General features: G+C 41.4%; 2 protein-coding genes across 5 annotated transcripts in view; both read left to right on the top strand.

Annotated features, from left to right (window-relative positions):
* Positions 1–267: 267 nt before the first annotated feature.
* On the top strand, positions 268–9,302 carry LOC306873812 (uncharacterized protein). Its single transcript, XM_079423303.1, has 6 exons — positions 268–407; positions 2,662–3,594; positions 4,152–4,262; positions 5,144–5,287; positions 5,361–5,625; positions 8,151–9,302. The coding sequence occupies exons 2-6, from the start codon at positions 2,686–2,688 to the stop codon at positions 8,480–8,482; spliced, it is 1,761 nt and encodes a 586-aa protein (XP_079279429.1). The 5' UTR covers positions 268–407; positions 2,662–2,685; the 3' UTR covers positions 8,483–9,302.
* Positions 9,303–12,435: 3,133 nt separating this feature from the next.
* LOC306873933 (acyl-CoA dehydrogenase family member 11) overlaps positions 12,436–23,747 on the top strand; it is a 20,717-nt gene continuing 9,405 nt past the window's right edge. Inside the window, exons 1-6 of one of the 4 annotated variants that reach the window (XM_079423509.1) lie at positions 12,436–12,576; positions 13,545–13,771; positions 13,840–14,063; positions 16,637–16,736; positions 17,380–17,491; positions 17,627–17,769. In XM_079423509.1, coding sequence (XP_079279635.1) covers positions 12,453–12,576; positions 13,545–13,771; positions 13,840–14,063; positions 16,637–16,736; positions 17,380–17,491; positions 17,627–17,769 — 930 coding nt within the window. In that variant the 5' untranslated portion in view covers positions 12,436–12,452. Of the gene's footprint in view, positions 12,829–13,544; positions 13,772–13,839; positions 14,064–16,636; positions 16,737–17,379; positions 17,492–17,626; positions 17,770–23,747 lie in introns of all 4 variants that reach the window. The other 3 variants (XM_079423510.1, XM_079423512.1, XM_079423511.1) reach the window with 3 other exon arrangements.

Genomic DNA, 23,747 nt, shown 5'->3' with positions numbered 1-23,747 from the left:
GATGCTCACAACACAAATAAAGAAACACACTGCAAATAAAATTATTTATTTGGCTGTGTTGTGAGCATGTTGTCAGATTGATGAAGTTGTTTTCTTGATTTGCTGGTGCTTTTTCTATTTGCATGTGTCTTCTGAAGTTCTGAAGCAGCGCGTTGAGCTCTCTCGGCCACCGTAGTCGCCATATGTCAGACTTTTATTTTGACGTGTCGCTAGCTAAAGTTTTATTTTGACTTTTGTTTGAGTTTTATTTTAAGACTTTTATTTTGACGGGTTGTTTGCGGATATCGGGCCTGAGAGCGCAGAGCAGCTTCGGTCCATCGCGAATCTTCGCAAATAAACTCCAGATCGATATTAAAGCAGTAATGATCGCGCAGCAGCGTGTTCGAGCACTTTAAACACATCTGCAGGTGAGCGCGAGACCGCATACAGCAGCACTATAGGTGTCAGTGTGAATCAGAAACATCGCGAGCGCAAATCAGCCATTCTGCAGTAATTAGAGTTCAGTCAATCTGACAAACTGGAGACATTATTGAGTTTCAGGTGCAGTGTTAAATAATCCTGAAGATTATCGTGTGTGTGTGTGTGAGTGAGTGTGAGTGTGAGTGTGTGTGTGTGTGTGTGTGTGTGTGTGTGTGTGTGTGTGTGTGTCTCTGTGTGTGTGAAGAGCTCATTTTTACTAAAAAATACTAGCTAACTAACACAATAAAACACAGTATAAAACATGATGGCGTAATAAAAACATGATTTTTGAACATTTTAAAAAACGGAGTTATCTGTTTTTGCCAATAAACTCTTCATATATAAATATATTTGTGTGTGTGTTATATAAAGATATATACATACAGTTAGGTCCATATATTTGGACACTTTAACGTTCATAATTTTGGCTCTGAATGACACCAGAATAAAATTAAAACGAAACAATCAAGATGAAACCGAAGTGCAGAGTTTAATTCAAGGGGTTGACCAAAAATATAAAATTCTTAGGAATTACAACCATTTTTAAAGACAGTCCCCCCATTTTCAGGGGCTCAAATGTAATTGGACAAATAAATCTGATGATGAATAAAATGTTGATTGTTAATATTTTGTTGAGAATGCAGTTTTGCACAGTGGGGCCAGTGCTTTGATGGGGCCGGCGGGGCCCAGCATCAGACCCGTCCTCTCTGGAACAACCTCACTGTGTTGCCAAGTCCTCTGTGTTCCTGCAGAATCCACCTACTTTACCCCTGTCGGAGCGACCCCAGGAACCTGATACTGAGCTCCTGCAGAGCGACTTTTACCCGGGGCACCTCGCCAAAAACTTGTATTTTACCCCAGAACGCCTCGATACGCCATTGGGCTAGTTTTGAGTAGCAATTGGGTGGATTTTGTTGTGACAACCTGGCAACCCTGAACGTCATGCAAGCCCATAATTTCTCCAAAATAGAGAAGTTATTAAACTAATCAGAAATAAGTCACTGGAACTAGTGAGATCAAAAAACTAACACGATAAAAGCATCCGTTTGTTCGCATTTTTTGTTGTTTACTTAAATATTTAAATCCAAAAGCATCGATGTTCTACAGGTTTTACAATAAGAAGTGATACATTGATCATAATGAACTAGTTTGTCAGGATCATCACACAAAAGAAAGTTCGTTCTTGAGTCGCGTCGTCTTCAGCGAGAGAAATGCTGCTCGATCGGGTTGAGATCAGGAGAATATTACACTGTTTTACCTTCACAGACTCCTGGGTTGCTTGTGCTGTATGTTTTGGGTCATTGTTCATTTGTTCTCTGAAGCGCCGCTCAATCAGCTTTGACTGAATCTGAGCAGAGAGTATCTCTACACACTTCAGAAGTGATCCGGCTGCTTCTGTCTCATCTTCACTAAACAGCAGTAACCCAGAGCCACTGAAGCCATGCAGCTCATGATCACACTGCTCCGTGATTCTCAGATGATGCTGTGTGCTTCGATCATCAGCTGCTCCAAGCCTTCTCCAGACTTCTTTCTTCAAGTCATTCTGGTGCAGGTTGATCTTAATTTGAATGCTTTTCCAGAAGTGCTCTGGCTTTTCTAGATGTCTAATCTATCTTGTGGTGAAGCCTCTGTATTTGCTCTGGTGAAGTCTTCTCTTGATTGTAGACACGTCTGTCTCCTGGAGAGTGTTCTTCTCTTGGCTGGATGTTGTGAAAGGGTTTTTCTTCACCATGGAGAGGATTCCCCGATCATCACCAACAATCATCGCCTAACAATCGTCTGTTTCTCTTGTATGAAGAGATCCTTTGACCGCATGATGTGGTTCACAGCAACAGCTTCCAAATACAAATGACACACTTAGAATCAACTCCAGACCTTTTAGGTGCTTAACTGATGTAGAAATAAAGAAGTAATAGCCCACATCTGTCCATGAAACAGCTTTTGAGTCAACTGTCCAATTACTTATGATCCCTTGAAAATTGAGGGGAGGTACATATTAAAGAGCTGTAATTCCTTAATCTTTCCTCCGATTTTGATGAGAATCCCTTCAAATTAAAGCTCAGAGTCTGCACTTTAAGCCCATATTCATTATACAACTGTAACTTGAATATGTTTTGGTCAGCAGCTAAAATAATAAAAATGTGCCTGTGTCCAAATATATAAGGACCTAACTGCATATCTTTGTGTGTGTGTGTGTTTCAGTGTCACAGGGTGTCCGGTCGGGTCATGGCATCGGGTTCGGAGGCCGTCCACTACATCCACCTGCATAACTCCAGTCAGTCGGTGCTGGAGGCGCTGAGGTCCCAGCGGCGTAAGGGTCTGTTCTGTGATGTGACGGTGCGCATCCACGACGCGTCTCTGCGGGCGCACGCCTGCGTCCTGGCGGCCGGCAGCCCCTTCTTCCAGGACAAGCTGCTGCTGGGCCACTCGGAGATCTCTGTGCCGCCGCTGGTGCCGGCCGAGACGGTCAAGCAGCTGGTGGACTTCATGTACAGCGGCTCTCTGGTGGTGCTGCACTCGCAGGCGCTCTGCATCCTGACCGCCGCCTCCATCCTGCAGATCAAGACCGTGATCGACGAGTGCACGCAGATCATCTCGCAGCGCCGTGCCGCCGCCGGGGCCGCCCTGCCCAAGCAGGAGGAGAAGGGCCGCGAGAGCGCCGCGCCGCTGCAGGGCTTCACTTACGACTGCAGCTCCGACATGACGGCCGCGCTGGGGGGCGGGGCTCCAGGGGATGGGGGCGTAGTCGGCGCGCTGATGCCCCTCGGTGAGGTCGGGGCCATGTGTAGAAGGGAGGGGCTGGGGGTGGTGGGGGGCGGGTCCATGTGTCGAGGGGATGGGATGGGCGTGTCCGGGGCCATGTGCAGAGGGGAGGGGATGGGCGGGGCCATGCTGAAGCCTGCCAGCTGCTCGCAGGAGATGGGCTACATGCTAAACGCGGAGCGCGGCGCGGCTAACGAGAACATCGCAGCAAACGAGCGCGATGGAGGGGTGGAGTATGCCGGCGTGGGGGAGGAGCTGGTGGGCGGGGTGGAGCGCTTCAGCGAAGACGAGGAGAGAGATGCGGACCGAGACGCAGAGAGAGACCGGCAGACGGCGCACACGCGCAAACAGAGACAGCCGCTGAGACTGCAGGTAACGCTAACACTCATCCTCTTTACAAGCCACCCTTCTGTCCGCTACCCTGCCAGAGTTTGCTACTGCCCTTTAAAACAGGAGTATTCGACAACCAAAAATGTTGTCTGTCAAATAGGGTTTATTAACGTCTACACCTACCCCAACCCTAAACCTATCCTTACAGCAATGCAAATATAGTAATTATCATTGTTCTGCATTAGAACAATGATGTAATATTGATGTGCGCATGTGCAGTAAGCCCTGTTAGGATCAAATGTCAGGACACTGTTTCACGATTTAGGGCCATGGTCTTAATTTCCACAGTTACACAAATTTATTTTACTGCACAGCCCAACTCTGTTTTTCCTCCCTATTCTTTAACATCTTGCCTATGTGACCTTAAAGTATGGATGGCTCAAAACTTCTTAAAACTGAATACTGAAAAACCTGAGATTTTGTTAGTTGGCCCCAAACCTCTGCTTCCTCACAGTATAGTTATAGTTGATCTTTTAATGCGATAAGTGTGCTTGTGTTTGAATGAAACGGGGTTTGTTGAGCGTGAGGACTGTGTGCAGGTGCTGGGTGGAGAGGAGGTGGTGGTGAAGAACGAGGGTGTTCAGGACGGAGACGCTCTGTTTGAGATGGACGAGCGAGGGAACGCAGCGCATCAGCCCGCATACGGACAGGTACAACAACACCACCTTCGTTTACAGGAATAATAGAGCATCCCTTGCTACTAATAACCCACAGTTCTCTGCATCGCCATGAACACTACTGTGAAAACATGGTGGCAGGGTCAAAAACACCAGAGTAGTGTAAACCACAGGCGTAACCTGTAGCTAAAGTTATGCGTTTTAAAACGAAAATGCACTACTGTAAACGTAGCCTAAATGCTTCCACTAAATGCTTAGTTAGGGGCAAATTACACAGCCTTTATGGAGTCAGAGCAACATAAAAAACACTTTTATATATTGTTAGATGTTAGTTTAATGATGCTATGCATCTACATCGTCAGGGTTTGTAATCAATGCATCGAGAAAACGAGTGAATCGTTAAACCCCTGCTCAGTAGAGAGGTGTAGTGCACAGGACAACAAGTGTTCAGTGATTCTTAAACTTACTGCTCATTGTTAGTTCATGTGTTTACTTACGTTAATGGAAACATAATTTAGAAGTGATGCCATTTTTTATTATTGTCAAGAAAAACTTGTAGTTTGTATTACAGTTGGTGTACAGTAGTCATCACACTTGACATGGAAAAAGCACTTTAATATATTTAGCAACCCTCGTTAGTCTAAAACTTACCTCAAATCTCTGAGGGTGAAATGTGAAATTTTGCCCTTCTCTGTAAAAGGTTTTGTTGGAAGTACATCAGACCTCCTCAAACAGCAGTGATACAATTACAGCCAGAAATGCTTTTTCTGTTTACTATTTTCAACTCTCAGCTCAGAAATCACTTTCAGAGAGACCTGTCCCACACGTCTTTGGGCAGAGGACACTCTGTGTACTGCTGAGGATGTGTCCTATCTAGGGCGGCTAAAGACGGTAGACACGTGTGTGTGTTTCAGGGCGGCTTCTACGAGGACTCGGCCGTGTTCTCAGGCGGTTTCTGGTCTCAGGCGGATCCGCAGGCGTCTCTGGGCTCGAACCCTCGAGGCCGGGTCACCAAACCCCCTTCTCCGCCGCCGGCCTCCCAGAACCTCAGCAGCCAGGTCTGCCGGCCCGTCGGGGTTAAGCTAGGCGCGCAGCTGCACTCTGCTAACGCTAGTTGTCTTGTGTCCGCAGATGCTGTTCCAGTTTCCTACCAGCGAATCACAGCAGCAGTCCTTCTTCGTGGGCGGACCCATGGTGATTGACAGCCTGGCCGAGTCGTGCCAGCAGGCTCCGCCCCCGGCCCCCCTGACCCCGGCCCCGCCCCCCTCCACCCCAGCATGCCTGGCGGGGCCCAGCTTCGCAGCGCAGGGCTCCGAGACGTCCTTCGACTGCAGCCACTGCGGGAAATCACTGCGCTCCCGCAAGAACTACAGCAAACACATGTTCATCCACTCCGGTACGCACTTCAGTATTAATAACAACTCTGTTAATATCAAGGCACATTCTGAGTCGCTCAGGTGCAGTGACTTATCATGACTGAGCTGCTTTCTGGACAGTAAAAATAAAAAAAAATCATATTATATAATTACAATTATTATATACAAATATATATATTTGGCACACAAAATAAGATGACAGACAGAGAAACTCTCTCATTCACCATTTAATTAGCTATATGAAAAAGTAACTGAATGGCACATCATTCTGCCGAACATCTCCTTTTTTAAGTTATGTGGATAAGAAACTAAAATGTAAGTGATAAGATTTTTGGATAAACTATTGTATTCACAACATAATCTCCCTTAAAATACCTTATAGGGTTATGATAATCAAAACAGTCCTGAGCAAGATCAAGTTTTGATCTCTAAACTAAACTATCAGCTTAATGAAATACTTTTTTCCCACTAACAAAAAAGGTTTTGTCATTAACTAGCTCCACACTGGAGAGCTGCTTTATAACAGAAAATATATAACAGAAAAGTTTAATTCTAACTGAAAGCGACACTGACTCTATTTTTTCATGTTTAGAACTGTAAAGCTGCTTGATTTAAGGCTATCTATTGCATAAAGCACTATATAAATTAATGTGATGTAACTGGACTTTACTGGAGTACCAAACAAACATCCACATCACTGTAATCAGATGCTGTCCTCACTGGGGATCAGTCTCTGGGGGTCATCTAGTTGTCCTGGTCTCTGCTGACGTTCAGGGCTGTAGAGGTCATCTCTAGGTGCTGATCCAACATCTGATCTGGATACAGTCTGGATCTGGTGGCTACAGTGTCCTCGGAATAGGAAAGAAACAGACTAATATTAGCGTAGATGCCATTTTAAACCATTTGTAGTTTGTTTATTAAGCGTGCAGAACAACCTCCCAATAAAGCATTACAATAATCTAAACTTGAGGTCATAAACGCATGAATTACCATTTCTGTATTTGACATTGAGAGCATAGGTCTCAGTTTAGATATATTTTTAAGATGAAAAAAGCAGTTTTACAAATGCTAGAAATGTGGCTGTCAAAGGAGAGATTGCTATCAAACAGCACACCCAGGTTCCTAACTGATGAAGAAGAATTGACAGAGCAGCCATCAAGTGTTAGATAGTGTTCTAGGTTATTACTTGTGGGGGTTTTTGTTCCGATAATTAACACCTCTGTTTTTTCAGAATTTAGCAGTAAGAAGTTACTAGTCATCCAGTTTTTATATCGACTATGCATTCAGTTAGTTTCTGAATTTGGTGTGTTTCACCAGGCCGCAAAGAAATATAGAGCTGAGTATCATCAGCATAACAGTGAAAGCTAACACCATGTTTCCTAATGATATTAGGAACGTGAAGCGTGAAAAGTAAGGGGCCGGGTACTGAGCCTTGAGGTACTCCATACTGCATTTATCTGGTCAGATAAGTATGATTTGAACCATGCCAGTGCACTTCCTCTAATGCCAACATTATTTTCTAGTCTATTTAAAAGAATGTTGTGGTCGATAGTCTCAAACGCAGCGCTAAGATCCAGTAGCACTAATAGAGAGATACAACCACGATCAGATGATAGAAGCAGGTCATTTGTAACTCTAATGAGAGCAGTCTCAGTACTATGATATGGTCTAAATATATAATTTTTCTCTAAGAAGGAACATATTTGTGAGGATACTTCCTTTTCTAGTATCTTTGACAGAAAAGGGAGAATCGAGATTGGTCTGTAATTAATTCTTTGGGGTCAAGAGGCTTAATAACAGCATGTTTGAAGGTTTTGGGGTCATATCTTAATGACAATGATGAGTTTATAATATTCAAAAGAGGATCTATTACTTCTGGAAGCACCTCTTTGAGGAGTTTAGATGGAACAGGGCCTACAATACATGTTGTTGGTTTACATGATTTAACAAGTTTATACAATTCTTCCTCTCCTATAGCAGAGAATGAGTGGGATTGTTCCTCAGGGGATCTATAGAGCATCTGATGTGATACTGTAGCTGACGGCTGCATGGTTACAATTTTATCTCTAATAGTTTCGATCTTGGAAGTAAAGTAGTTCATAAAGTCATTACTACTGTGCTGCTGGGTAATGTCTGCACCTGCTGATGTTATATTTTTTTGTTAATTTAGCCACTGTATTAAATAAATACTTGGGGTTGTGTTTGTTTTCTTCTAAAAGAGACGTAATCAGATCTAGCAGTTTTTAATGCTTTTCTGTAGGATAGGATACTTTCCCGCCAAGAAATATGAAATACCTCTAATTTAGTTTTTCTCCATCTGCGCTCCATTTTCTGAGCTGCTCTCTTTAGGCCCGAGTGTGCTCATTATACCACGGTGTTGGACTCTTTTCCTTAATCTTCCTTAAGCGTAAAGGAGCAACCAATTTACAGCTTTAGCTATATGGAGTTTACACAAGACTAGATAATGATCAGAGATATCATCTCACTGCTGCAGAATTTCAACACCACTAACATCAGTTCTGGGTGTGTGTGTGTGTGTGTGCAGGTCAGAAGCCGCACCAGTGCAGCATCTGCTGGCGCTCCTTCTCTCTGCGTGACTATCTGCTGAAGCACATGGTGGTGCACACCGGTGTGCGGGCGTTCCAGTGCTCCGTCTGCAGCAAGCGCTTCACGCAGAAGAGCTCTCTGAACGTTCACATGCGCACACACCGCGTGGAGCGCACCTTCACCTGCGCCGTCTGCCACCGCGCCTTCACCCACCGCACGCTCCTCGAGAGACACGCCCTGCAGCACCACACGCCCGCCAAACCACCCACCAATCACCTGCAGCAGGGCGGGGCCATGGGCGGGGTCAGTGGACCTGGACCCGCCTCCTAGAGACAGGGACGACCGGCGGGAGAGAGAGGAGGAGCAATCCCAGGAGCTTTAACACGCGCACACACACACACACACACTCACTCACACACTCTCTCACACTCACACAAACAAAATACACACACTCACACACACACTCACTCACACAAAACACACTCACACAAACAAAATACACACATACACACACACTCACTCACACACACACATACACACTCTCTCACACAAACAAAATACACACACTCACACACACAAAAACGAAATACACACTCACACAAAACACACACACACACAGACTCTCTCACACTCACACACACAAAACGCAGGCACGTGCACACACACGCAAAACACAAACAAAATACACACACACACACACACTCTCTCTTGCTCTCAGCAGTGGTGTCTATGGCGTGTCGCGACGCCTCTTGAACCCAGAAAACCTCATAAACACACAAACCTCATGGCATAACTCACACTAAACGCAAACACACGGTCCTGCGCGTGTGACGCCGGGGACTTTAACGTCTTTTTCAATGTTTTACGTGTTTGATCTGTTTTGTACATATTTCATGGACTCATCAGAAACCACAGTGACCTCAGGACCAGAATAGAGCGCATTTATTACCTCCATTTTTATTTCAACATCAACCTCCATTTTTACATTTTTTATCAAGTATATGCATAAATCTTAATGCTATTTTTATGGTGAAATGATATGTAAGAGTTTAATGTGCTGGGAGGATCATGTATTCTGCTTTGGGTTTGGTATCTAGCATGTTCTCGCTTGACGCTGCATGAAGCTGCATTAAATGCATTGTGACGTTTCACGAGTCGTGTCCTTCATTTATCCTTTCTTTACACGCTTTAAGGCAGGTACATTTAGACTGATAGCATACATCATTAATGAGCTGAATAGTGGCTCTGTGATGTTTAATCTGAAGAATGCTGCTTCGAGGTGAAGAAGAAAACCAATCTTTCTCTTAGTCATGGGTGAAAATCTCTCTTCATAAAAACTATGACTGGATTAAATTAGTAAGGACTTCTTATTTAATATACCCTTTATATTCATTGTGACATCGCTACACTTCACATTACTAGGCGCTGCAAATAGAAAAACACCTGCAAATTAAGAAAACAACTTCACAACCAAACAAAGACATGCGCTGCAAATACAATTCTTTATTTGGTTGTATTGTGAGCATTTGCAGCACTTGGGGTCTGTACCATGAATCTGGATTAGCTGGTTAGCCGGGTAAGTTTCAGTTTAGTTTGCACCAATCCTGGGTTTCAGGTACCATGAAAGTGGCTTGGCTTTTAGCAGTGTTCATTGCTGTAGTAACTTACTCTCCACAGCTAACCTGCTCCGGGGAAGCTGATGTTCTGGGTTAGAGATCTCAAACTGAAGTTGGACCAATCAGATGTGAGCAAAGTGACGTAATAAAGCCCCTCCTCCAGTTTCTCTTGCTCCAAATTAAAGGTCACTAGTACTAAAAAAATTGTCTAGCTTTAATGATAATTACTTAGAGTTATTTTATATGATTTATATTATTAAAGCAATTTTAGTTGAACAGTTATTATAAATCATTTATTTTAAATGAATGTTAATATATACAGTTCGTACGTAATATAAGTTGTAGAATCATATGTATAATGCTTTAAAAATGACTGCATGTGACCTTATGTTCGAGTCTATCGCTGTATATTCCCAACAATATAAACTAATTTAACAACTTTCACTTGTGACTGCACTGATAAAGCAAGATCATTTGTTTTATTTGTCCTCTTTCATGAACAAGTACCTTTTTTCATTGTGAATGCATTTAAATTAATCATATTCTTCAATCTCAAAGTCTTTTAGCGAAACCTTTAACCAAGGCTCGTGATTGGCTGTTCGCCAGTGATGTCACACATTCATGTGCACTTGCTCCACAAGCTCAGGATCAAGTAACAGTAGATATATAAAGCGACCGTTACATTATTCAGTATATACATCCCCTAGATGTACATTTTTTTTTTTTTTGACAGCATTAACTGGAAGAAGGCATGGTTACTTCCTGAAAAATTCTGCATCTCTAATAAAATCAGAGAGGTACATTTTAAGATTTTGCATAATGTTTATCCAACAAACTCCCAAATGGCTTCTTTTTTTGATCTGTCTAATTTATGTGTATTCTGCAAAGTTCAGGAAGAAACTTTACTCCATTTATTGTATTATTGCAATCAGGTTAAATCTCTTTGGGAGAACTTAAGTTCTATTTATCTTCTTTTATAAAATATGATTTAAAATTTTCATTGAAAGACATATTTTTGTATTTTTCTGGTAGTGACCATGCTATCGATCTTGTTGTTAATTTTTTAGTTTTGCATTGTAACTTTTTTATTCATAAAAACAGATTTCTCATTACGTTACCTAGATGTCTTTCTTGCAGAGATTTAGCTTTTTGTCAAATCTCTTAAACACATTGATAACAATAAGAATAACAAGTTTATTAAGGCTTATGACAATATTTTTCTTTCTGATTGATTGTGTTTTTTGTTTAACTTTACATATTGGACAGAACTGAATCAACACTGAGCTGTCTTTAACTGAACAATGATATTTTTGGCAGTTACACTTAATGGAAAAAGTGATATTTTCTAGTTACAATAAGGGCAAATAATGATAAATTATATTTACACTAAAATAACATTTTCTTTAGCAACAGGCGTGTAAATAGTAGTTAGGTGGCAGATATTTATTCTTCAATACTGTACTACATTATAAAACAGTATGCAATAACATATTGAGTGTAAATTGCCATATATATATATATATACATTTTATTAGATGAATGCCACTTTATTGGGACAAAAACCTACCTACAGCTAAACATACATAACACTGTATTATTAATTAGGCGTTTTATAGTAAATAGTAAATTAGTCTATTTGAGGAAATACACTCTTCTTTTTAGAAATACACGTTTCTTTTTAGAGTTACTTCACAGGGGAATTGAATTCTGATTGCATAATTGAAAAAACATTTTTATTTATATATTATATTGCTGCAATATTATTAATATATTTTGAAACAATCTAAGCACTATAAAGATCAGTTGACTTGATCCATAGAGATTAAAGTACAATTTTATGTCCTACTAACGGTATTGTTTTTAGATACGCAGCGATAATTTGTAGTTTACATGTATATGTATATACCTATAGGCCTATATACAAGTCTTATATTTAGCCTATAATTACTATTCCCCGTCTCCAGTTCACTCACGTGTTTGAGGATGAAAGGTCACATGGAGCGCGTTGCATTCTGGGAAACGGTATCCCACGCAGCGTCTTCAGATGCATACATCAAATTTCAGCAAATGTAGCAGGTAATCCGGGCATTCCATGCATACAGAAAATTCACACACTATTCACAGTATACACACAGCATACTGCAGTACAGTAGGAGGTGTATGATAGTATGCCATTCAGAACACAGCTTCTGTACTGATTTCAGTGTACTTGAGTTATATTTATATTTATATTTAGCAGATTCTGGCAAATATAGTAGGTCATCCGGGTATTTCATGCATACAGAACATCTGCATACTATGCGCTGCATACATACTGCATACTGCAGAAATAGTAAGAGTAGTATGATAGTATGGCATTTCGAACACAGCCTCTGAATTTGTTCATCTACCTTCATGGTACAGGCACCTGCTGTCAAATTGATGAAGATGTTTTCTTGATTTGCTGGTGCTTTTTCTATTTGCATGTGTTTTCTGAAGTTGCAGCGCATTGAGCTCTCAGCCACCGTACATTACAGCATTCACACACACTTCAGATTAAGAACTAACATGGTTTGTTTGAGGTCAGTAGATGCTCTCTCTCTCTGTGTGTGTGTGTGTGTGTGTGTGTGTGTGTGTGTGATTCTCTCTCTCTGTGTGTCTCTCACTGATTTGTTGACTCCTCCCTCTTTTCGTGACGGGCATCCATGTATCTTGCTGCTATAAGATACAATCTTGCTCCTCTTGAATTGAAGTTGTGTTTTCTTGGACAGCTGACTCGCAGCTGCGTTCGCTTCGAAAGAGTCGACTCCCTGAAAGAATCGGATTGGAGTGAGTTTGTGTTGTTTGTGTTTTCTCGAGACGCGACAGGATCGGTGAGCTGCTCAAATGTGCTGAAAATAAGAGGCAAACACAGCTAAACTGAGATATAGCGCACATCTCTATAGTTTAGTTTCTGTCTGCGCTTATTTAAAGTTCTGCGGGATTTGTTTGTGTTCGTTTGCTGTGTTTTAGGGTCATTTTTCTTGCAGTATGTTCGTATAAAGGTTCAGAGTTCAGAGTGAAACCGCTGAATGTTAGTAGGTGAGAGTTCAGAGTCAGTCAGCAGTTTCTCTGATATAATGCCAGAGGCTTTCTCTTCGGCGAATAATAACAAAGCGTTATGTAGATGACCTTTGACCTGCAGGACGAGCTGGGTAGCCTTGAGTAACTGACAACTCTCTCTCTCTCTCTCTCTCTCTCTCTCTCTCTCTCTCGCTCTCGCTCTCGCTCTCGCTCTCTCTGTGTGTGTGTGTGTGAGTGTGAGTGAGTGTGTGTGTGTGTGTGTGTGTGTGAGAGTGTGTGTGTGTGTGTGTGTGTGTGAGAGTGTGTGTGTGTGTGTGTGTGTGTGAGTGTGAGTGTGTGTGTGTGTGTGTGTGTGTGTGTGTGTGTGTGTGTGTGCATGTTTATGTGGTTTATGAGGACACAAATGTGTATAATGACATGGGTATGACAGAGGTATTACAATATGAAGGTGGTTTATGAGGACACTGCCTATGTCCCCGTAATTCAAAAGGCTTAAAAAACATACTAAATGGTGTTTTCTTGAAAATCTAAAAATGCACAAAGTCTCCTGTGAGGGCTAAGTTTAGGTGTAGGGTTGGTGTAGGGCAATAGCACACACAGTTTGTTCAGTATAAAAACCATTACGCCTATGGAGAGTCCCCATAAACCACAAAAACCAACATGTGTGTGTGTGTGTGTGTATCTATCTGTCTGTGTGTGTTTATCCGTCTGTGTGTGTGTGTGTTTTTGGACAGTGATGGCAGTTCAGGTATGTTGCCGTGGTAACCGCTTGGCTCTGCTCATGCTCAGTCGGAGTGTGTCTCACAGCAGCTTCAGCGAGCCGGACTCACACACACACACACCTGTGCCGTTCTCACGCTCCACCATCGGGACCTTCTTCCAGGAGCGACCGCTGCTCACAAACCCCTTTACCCAGGATGCACTGCTCCAGGCCTATCTGCAGCGCCACCTCCCTGAGCAGGTACACAGGTGTGTGTGAGAGCAGGTGAGCTGTGAGCAGGAGTGTGTGCTAATGGTGTGTGTGTGCAGCAGGTGCAGCGGGATCTCCGGCTCTTCGGCGAGCGGCTGGTCTCTGAGATCGAGGCTCTGGGCCGTCAGTGTGAGCTCAATCCTCCGGTGCTGCAGCGGTTTGACCCCTGGGGCCGCCGCGTGGACCGCATCCTCACCTGCGACGCCTGGACACGCCTCAAACACATCTCTGCGCAGGAGGGCCTGGTGGCAGCGGGGTACGAGCGCACCTACGGAGAGTGGAGGTCAGAACACACTCACAGTCACACACACACACACACACACACACCGGAATCAGTGAGAGTGCTGGATGTGTGTTCTCCCAGCCTCACTAGCTGCTGCCTGTCTGTCAGGAAGCTGGTGATCCACTGACAGATGGAGGTGGGCACGGAGAGCTGGGTGAGTTTGTCTGAGAGAAGGTCAGGTATGATAGTATTGAAGGCCGAGCTGAAGTCCACAAATAAGATCCTTGCGTAATTCCCAGGTCTATCAAGATGCTGCAGAACATAATGCAGTCCCATGTTGATTGCATCATCCACAGACCTGCTTACTCGGTAAACTGAAGAGGATCCAGCAAGGGTCCAGGACCAGTCTCTTAAATGACTTCATGACCACAGACGTTAGAGCCACAGGTCTGTAGTCGTTAAGTCCAGTAGTTCTGGGTTTCTTTGGGATGGGGATGATGGTGGAGTGTTTGAAGCATGAGGGGACTTCACACAGCTCCAGAGATCTGCTGAAGATCTGTGTGAAGATGGGGTAAGCGTCCTCTTTGGCGTGACGAAGCTGTTTGAGTTTCCCTGTAAACCACCGTGCCGGGTCTCTGGTGTGTGGCGTTCGACTGCGGGAAAAAAGAGACAGTCCTCCTACATTTAAAAAACACTTGTTGATAATACAATGTATGAGAGGAACACAGCTTTCACTCTCAACCAAACTAACATTACTATCCAATCAGAAATTTGCTCTTATAAACATGAGACGTGCATAATAGTATCCAACTGATGAATGGAGAAGAAGCCTGGGTCTCGAGCGCGACATGTTGAAAAAGCTGCGAGGCACGATGGTCAAAGATGTCCATCTAGTGCCACATTTACATAGAAAAGCAATTTAAAAAGCAGCGGAGCTTTGTAAACAGATCAGAGTAATCGTGTCATCTCCATAAGACTAATATGATTGCCAGAACATATTTCCTGGTAGTTATGGAAAGGTCCAGTTCACACATGATCTGTGTAATTTACCAGTAAAGACTGTTTGTGTGAAAGCGGCTAAACTCTTCATCTGGAACAATTCTAACAACAATCATTTATAAACCTACGCCAACACAGGACAGTACAGCAACATATTTCTAAATATGCCATTTAGTGTACATCGCTATTTTAAAATAAGTGTCTGGCTTTGCATCTGGACAAATATTAACATTTAATTGATTTAAACGTCGTTGAATCACATGAAACATCACCAGGCCGTTGGCACCCTCTGCAGGCGCTTTTTATAATATAGCCATATTACATGATGTATTGTTCAATAAAACCATGTACTTGGTTTTGATATTTTATTTGAGCTAATTATTATTGGCTCATCGTTAGTTTATATATAAATATAGTCATAATAAAGCCTATTTTCACTTAGTTCTATTTGTATTAGGAAAAATCAGATTACTCGCTTGTCAAAATAATCAGTAGATTACTTTATTAGCAAAAGAATCGTTAGTTAAGCCCTAGATTAGTTAAAACATTTCAAAATACAAATGCATTGTTTTACTTTTTGTGATTAAAAGACAAATATTTTGTCATGAAAATGTCTTAAAGTATTAAAACATTGTGTGGTTCTACTGAGCCTGGTCTCATCTGGTGAGCTAAGTGTGCTGTCACAGCCCTAGTGTTGAGAAGCATGATATAGCCCATCGTTGTCAAACTGTATGGTATAGCTTTCATTCTTCAGGTCAATCATATATTCATGAAAAAAAATCAGTTTGCATAAGGGAAGCAATAACTTTGCTATAGTTGCCATGATCATTGCATTCTTTGCATGTGATGCACTTTATTTGTATCATTTTGTTTTATTAGTTTATTTATTAGAATTTAAAAGACCATAATTATATTGTTTGATAAGTGAGATTTGATTTTAGTCCTTAAAGTCCTGGAATTTCATTTTGCAGTATGTGTACAAACCGTTTAAGTAACCGGTTCTTGGAGCGTTTTAATGTTTTTGTTGTTGTGAACTGAACTGTAGTTTTCTGTAGTAAACTGTCTTTGAATATTTCCTATTTTATATTCGTTTCCTAGTATTCAGTTTACCATTATTTCTTTTCAACAAAACATTTTCAGAAATGTCATGTTTTAGATTGTAGGTCATCCTGTACCCTGTCAGGGACTAAATTTGATATCAAAATCATCGTGAGGAGAAGTAGTCGATCCGTTCTGTTAGCAAGGGATCGGAGATTTGAGAGATGAATGCTCGGGAGAGCAGTTCGAAAGCAGCGTGTGCGGAGCTTAACCAGCGTGTTTCCCTCTTCTGTGTCTGTATGCACATTTGAACAATACCGCTGGACCTCCGACTAGAATGTCCAAATAACCAAAAACCAGAGAAATAGTGTATGGGATGTGTTGCTTAATGTTAAGGAGTTTGTCTCTGGTAAAACTTCTAGAAGAAGAATAACACCACACAGAACAAACAAACAAAACAGCAGAAGAATTGCAGAGCTCAGCGTTGTGGCACCATTAGATATAAGCAGCAGCTTCACACGTGTGTGTGTGTGTGTGTGTGTGTGTGTGTGTGTCTGTCTGTGTGTGCGTGTGTGTGTGTGTGTGTGCGTGTGCAGTCGAGTGTATCAGATGAGCAAGATCTACCTGTTCGCGCCGTCCGCTGGACTCTACACCTGCCCGCTGGCCATGACGGACGGAGCTGCTAAAGTCATCGAGGTGAGGCTTGTGATATCTGCGATGTGGAAAACACGGACGGAATCCAGTCATAAATACAGAATTTACTGTATAATGCAGAATTTGCTCAATTTTGGATTAATTAATCAAAAGTAGGTCAGTACACTTAAATCAAAACACGATATGGACGAGTGTCTCTGAATATTAAGCCGCAAAAATACTATTTAAATATGAATTCTGCATGTTCTTTGTATGAATTAATGGTGCAGACGTGCGGTTTTGTTTATTACACTCATACTGAAGCTACATATATATACTGATCTCAATATAATGAATTTATTTTTTATTTAACCATTATAACAGAGTCTAGAAAAATTAAAATGGGGAAAAAAACGGAATTCAAAAAAATTAAAATGGGAAAAAGATTAAAGCCGATTTCATAGGGCCCTACTAACCCTGACAGAAAGCTTACTGCCTTATTACAGTCTGAAAAATACTTCATTCTGTTTTTACAACTGAGGATGTTCACCCTTGCATTCAGGTCATGCTGTGCCGCATCGATCGTCACATGACACTCAGAGTTCATCAAACTTTAACTTTGAAGCTCAAAAGATTAGCATGAGCTTGTGAATGAGAAGCACAGGCTGGGAGCTTCACTGGTGTGTGTGTGTGTGTGTGTGAGCAGTCTTTAGGAATGCCAATCAGAGAAGCGTTTGAGCGTCTGACCACACGTGATGAGAAGAGGTTCTGGACGTCCGGACAGTGGATGACCGAGCGCAGGGGAGGATCTGACGTCTGTGAGGACACAAATACACACACACACACACACACACACATGCACTCACACTCACACTCTCACACACACACACACACAGAGATACACACACACTCACACACATTTGTGATGCGGTTGCTGTCGTTGTGTGTAACAGCGAGTGGTACAGAGACGGTTGCCAGGCGACAGCAGGATGGATGGTTCAAGCTTTATGGCTTTAAGTGGTTCACGTCGGCCACAGACGCTGATATGACGCTGACTCTGGCCCGCATCACGGACCGGCACGGACGCTGCACAGCGGTACTGACTCACTCACAGCCGTGCCATATAATACTTCATAGCTTATGCTCACTACAGTCACATACACGTATATACAAAGTTCTGTCGTGAAACTCTAGGTGGTGCAGTCCGACAGCTCAAACTCATCATCACATGACGCAGCTGATTGGTTCTCTTCTGTATCAGCAGCCAATGAGCTCGCTGCTCAACATTCAAATACTTGGCTAGTGTTTGCTTTAGCCGTTGCAGTGCACTTCAGAAACTCTCCACCTTCCCCAGCTCCACCTGTATAGATCTACGAGGTGATCATGTATGCTATATGGGCGTTATTTATATGTGACAAGTCAGGTCAGCTTTATTTATATAGCGTTTTTAACAATACAGATTGTGTCAAAGCACTTAACAGTATCAAACTGGAGGATAGAGTGTCAGTAATGTATAATAATAAGATTAAACACTCAATTTTCAGTTAAAGGCATTTCATTATTGAGTTCAGATGTCATTGTCTAGATCAGTTTAGTTTAAATAGTATCTGCTAAATCAAATTGACGATTATCACTAGAAATTAAGTGTTACATGCTCACAGCAGCAGTATATATATATAGATAGATCTGTTCCACCAAGACCAAACACATTAACATTTTCTTGTGTGTGTGTGTATATATATATATATATATATATATATATATGTGTATGTATGTGTATATATACACACAGTGCCCTCCATAAGTATTGGAACAGTAAAGACAAAATTGCTCTGTTGGCTGTGGAGTCAAGACATTTACATATGATTAAAAGATGAATATGAGACAAAACTACAGAATGTCACATTTAATTATTGGGTGATTCAACACATAGATGTTGTAAGAAGTTCAGCACTTTTATAGTTTCATCCCTCTATCTGATGTGAGCATAAGTATTGGAGCAGTTGCCTCTCAGGTCTTTCTAAGTGATCAGCTGTGTCCTGTTGCATTAATTCTTCAGATATTAAAAGCAGGGAATGTGTCGGATCAGTTATATCCATTACTTCTGTATTCTGAATCTTGCATTTGATGATGACACACAAACCAGGATGAAGACGAGGGAGCTGACTTTGAGAGAAAAGCAAGCAATTTGGATGCTAAAAGAAAAGAGGAAGTCAGTTAGAGCTCTAGCAAAAACAAAGGGCATGGAGAAATCAAGAGTTTGGAAACCACCAGCGACACCAGCAACCAACAACGACCTGATCGACTGAGAAAACAACAGTAGCTGATGACAGACAAATCATAAAAGCTGTGAAAATGAATCCTAAAAGACTTCCAGAAAGCTGGGGTGATGCTCTGACAATCTACTGTCCTCAGGAGACTTTGACACAGAATTACAGATGCTACACACAAGATGCAAACCTCTGACCAGCTCCAAACATAGAAAGACAAGATTAGAGTTTGCAAAAAAGCACAAAGGTGAGCCAGAAGAGTTTTGGGACCGTGTTTATGGACCGATGAGACAAAGATGAACCTTTATCTAAGTGATGGGACCTGCAATGATCCCAAGCATACAGCCTCATCTGTAAAGCATGGTGGAGGTGGTGTCATGGCATGGGCATGCATGGCTGTCTCTGGAACAGGCCCTCTCAACTTTACTGATGACTTAATGTATGATGACAGTAGCAGAATGAATTTGGAAGGGTACAAAACCATCTTGCCTACCAATATTCAAGAAAATGCCACCAGATTCATTGGGAAGTGCTTCATATTGCATCAGGACAATGACCCAAAACACCCTGCAGTTCAGTCAAGGACTTTATAAGAGCAAAGAAATGGAAAGTGTTAGATTGCCCAAGTCAATCTCCAGATTTAAATCTGATTGAACATGAATTTCAGCAGCTGAAGAGGAGAGTAAAGGCAGAAACTCCCCAAAACAAGCAACAATTGGGATTGTCTGCATTAAAGGCTGAGAGAAGCATTTCAAAGGATGAGAGCAAGAGTCTGGTGATGTCTATGGGTCACAGACTCACTGCTGTGATTGTGTGCAAGAGATCTGCAACTAAATAATAGCTTTTAATCTTTTATATCTGCCTTATGTTCAACTGTCCCAATACTTATGCTCTCATCAATGAGTGGGATGAACTCTAAAAGTGCTGTTCTTTTTATTTGGTAAAACATATATGTGTTGAATCACCCAATAATAAAATGTGACATTCTGTAGTTTTGTCTCATATTCATCTTTTAATCATATTTGCAAATGTCTTGACTCCACAGCCAACAGAGCACTTTTGTCTTTACTGTTCCAATACTTATGGAGGGCACTGTATATATATATATATATATATATATATATATATATTAGTGCTGTCAATCGATTAAAAAAAACAACAACTAATTAATCGCACATTTTCGTGATTAATCCCACCTAACAGTAAAGTTTTTAAATATACTTTTATATTGCAATAATTTCACATTCAATCTTCAAATTAACGTACAAACAACATAAAGACAGTATATTTTTATATTTGTTTAATGGCATCTTTTTTATGACTGAAGGCCAGTATCACTGATACCAATTAAAAATGATTTACCTATAAAAACATTTCCCCCTAATATTTAACCATTCAACATTACATTATAATTAAGAGCTATCAATTTGAACATTTATAAGACTTTACCAATAACTTCTAATTTAAGTGAAGTTAAAACAATCTTCACATAAACCCATTAGCCTAATAAATGTCATATTTACCTGTGCTCTTCAGCAGAAATATACAGAAACTGAATAAAGTTATCAAACACTAAATTCTAAACTAAATACAGATGTAACCTTAAAGCTATAAACGTTATTGATTTCCTCTTTTTTCTTCTATTGTTGATGAACAGACGTCACTGCAGCTGGTTATTAGGTTGTTTTTGGCTGCTGTTACTTTAAGAACTGCAGCTGCTGAATGTGATGCGGATCTGATGCGTATTTTCTCTAAACTCACTTTACCTTTTCTGACTCACTTCAGGTCTTAAAGTCTCAATAATGAGCTGGCGAGTTGAATTGAGTGTTAGATGAGGGAGATGTAGGGATGCATCGATCCGATACTCAGGATCGGTATCGGCTCCGATACGGTCATTTTCTGCGGATCGGGTATCGGTCAGACGAGACCGATCCAAATCTGATATTGTGCGTATACTATTCTGTTATTGTTGAGCCCCACGAAAGCACAAAGACATTATCAAGCACCATAAAGTTTTCCTGCACTATATTTCAGGTGTTCTGAAGCTGTTCCATAGTTTAATCTGAGGTACAGATGAATATTTATTTATTAAGTTTATAATAGTATTTTTGTCATAGATTATGATTATATATTTTTTTCATTTGTTATTTTTCATTAAAATGATGTTATCTATATGTAGTAGATTGTGTTTAACACACAAAAGAGTAACACACAGAAGTATAGAAATTCTACATCGATTTAACAAAAACTGCGCTGCTATCGGATTGGATCGGTATCGGCAGATACTCAGAATTTTCAGGATCGGATCGGTTCTGAAAAAATGGTATGTTGCATCCCTGGGATGCTCCAGGACAGTTTGGAAAACCATTTCAGAGACATGCTATTTAAATGTGACTCATATATAATCTATTCCATGCACGCACAGTTTTATTGGCAGCTTTAATCGCCGTTTTGGCAACTTCGTGACTTAACTGATCACGACATTGCATGCTCAAAGTTTTGATATGAAATGATACAGGCTACAGCACGCGCGCACTTGTGTGTATTGAAGATCACGCGCTCTGAGCACAGTACCGTTTCCACTCTCGTTTGCCTCGTGCCTGATGCTGAAGTGAAGCAGGAGCGCACGTCTGAAACGTCTTCAGTTTGATGTAGTCATAAAGACGGTCTGCGACTGAATAAATGTCAAGAAAAAAGAGACCGAATTAGTAGTTATGAGTGGGGTGGCCAACGACAGGCTCCACCCCTGCGTTAACGGCGTTAAATAATTTTAAACCGTTAAACTGAAAAAATGAATCGCCTACTTTAACGTGCTAATTTTGACAGTACTAATATATATATTAGGGCTGGGCAAGTTAACACGTTATTATCGCTTTAACGCATTAATTAATTAATGCCGACAATAGGGCTGCACAATAAATCCAAATGAAATTGCAATCGTGATTAGGCAGAAGCTGTGATTGTCATGCGTATCTTGTCAGTGAAGCATTGATCTGTAAGTAATCAGCAGTAAATCTTCATCAAGTGCTTTCAGATGGAGAAGCATTTATTACACATTATCGTGAACGAATTCTTCGATTTCATAATCGCGCAATAATATCTGCAATTTTTTAATTTTTTTGAGTAACTTGTCAGAGAACTACGGCTGTGTGTAAATGCTGCTCCATCTGAAACCACATGAAGGAGATTTACTACTGATCACAGAACCGGCTGTACTGATAAAATGCACATGGAAATCGCATTTGATTAGTCGTGCAGCCCAATTATTTTATCGCACATTATATCGTTTTTTTAATGTATTATTGTTTTGAAAGCTGTTGCTCACTGGCTCTGAATACACTCTGAGTCACAGGAGGGATGGGAGGTTGATCAGTACTGGTTTAGGATTGGTGTCATGACGCGTCTCAACCAATGAGAGCAGTTGGTGTGGGGCTGAGACTACTGCAGCGCTCACATGAACACTCCTGATAAAATTATTTAGGCTAACCACTGTTATTTTTAACAAAAAAGCAAGCATGGGCTGCTGCATGCATGTCATGGCTCCCGTTATTTTCACTAAGAAGCTGACATCTCACTTCATCGCAATCTCATAAAGCTCTGTTATAATAAACACAATGAATATATATGCACAATGAATCTTCCATAATGTCTACACTTCATGTGTTAATGAGAGGATTTGTGAGCATGCGATTTTTAACACTGCGCAAGAACTTTTGTGCTGTGAGTGGATTCTAACACTTTTGATTGGCCAATGCGTTCCTGAAATCAACAGATCGGTGACTGTCTACATTGCTCAACGAGGCAAACGTGTTATAAATAGAAACTGTCTATGCTTTACACGCTAATCATTGTTATGTTATATTAGTTGTTCTTGTTGCTTTTGTGTAATAGATGAATAACAATTTATATATTGTTTTTAGATATTTTATGTTTTGATATGTATATTTTGTGGGAGTCCCGCAAATCATTTTATTCTCCCGCACCCCGCCACACACGAGTGTCTACCCGCCCGCGCACCCGCGCCCGCACCCGCGCTCGCGCATCAAGTGTTGTCCCGCGCTGCACTCTGCTGCATTGGGTCCTGCGGTAGTCTCGTGGGAGTGCAGATCTCTACTCAGAAGGTGCCTGTTATAATGATCGAGGCTCTGGACTCTGAGCATAACTTGTTTTTCTATAACAAACTAGACAAAACGTTAATGCCCTGGCAGTGGCAAATAGCTTTAGTTTTATATTTAATTTGATTACATTGTTTAAGTTGAGATTAACAAGAAATTGACACAATGATTTTCCCGTGGACCATGCCCCTTTTCTTCTGTCATATATAACAGCACGTGTTTATAGGCAGCTGTCCCTTTAAGACCGAATGCACGGATCCAATATAATGATTCACATGCTATTTCTTTCTAACTTGTTTTCGTTCACTGAAGATGAGTGACTGCGTTATCGAGAATGATTGTTGAGACGTCCATTTTCACATAATTCTGTATGTATGCATCTGTTCAAACACAAGGAAATGCGAATGAAGAATGAACTCGGTGTTCGCGCGCGCTTATAAATCAGCGCACGGACACTGAAATAAGTTCTATTCGCCTCGTCTTGCGCTGGAATGGCTTAAAATCACTCGAATGTGTAAATTGATTGGATGATTTCTGGTGTGGCGGGCCGCCGCGGCAGAATGAATGTAGCGGAAACACTGTATATGTATGTATGTATATTGTGGTCAGCCTAAAGGCTTTTCCACACTGAGCACGAAAAAGCGAAACGAATTTCGGATGTGATGACGCGCTGGAATAAAACAACAGCT

Source organism: Barbus barbus (assembly GCF_936440315.1).
Source record: "Barbus barbus genome assembly, chromosome: 8".
NCBI lineage: Eukaryota > Metazoa > Chordata > Actinopteri > Cypriniformes > Cyprinidae > Barbus > Barbus barbus.
The sequence above is the reverse complement of the archived record's forward strand: the minus strand, read 5'-3'. Positions and strand labels throughout refer to the sequence as shown.

What these genes read in the sequence shown, in the direction of transcription:
- LOC306873812 (XM_079423303.1), top strand. Translation starts at nt 2,686, where the DNA reads ATGGCATCGGGTTCGGAGGCCGTCCACTACATCCACCTGCATAACTCC. An exon ending in ATCAGCCCGCATACGGACAG is followed by an intron (nt 4,263 to 5,143) that starts GTACAACAACAC and finishes TGTGTGTTTCAG; the next exon opens with GGCGGCTTCTACGAGGACTC. An exon ending in CCCAGAACCTCAGCAGCCAG is followed by an intron (nt 5,288 to 5,360) that starts GTCTGCCGGCCC and finishes TTGTGTCCGCAG; the next exon opens with ATGCTGTTCCAGTTTCCTAC.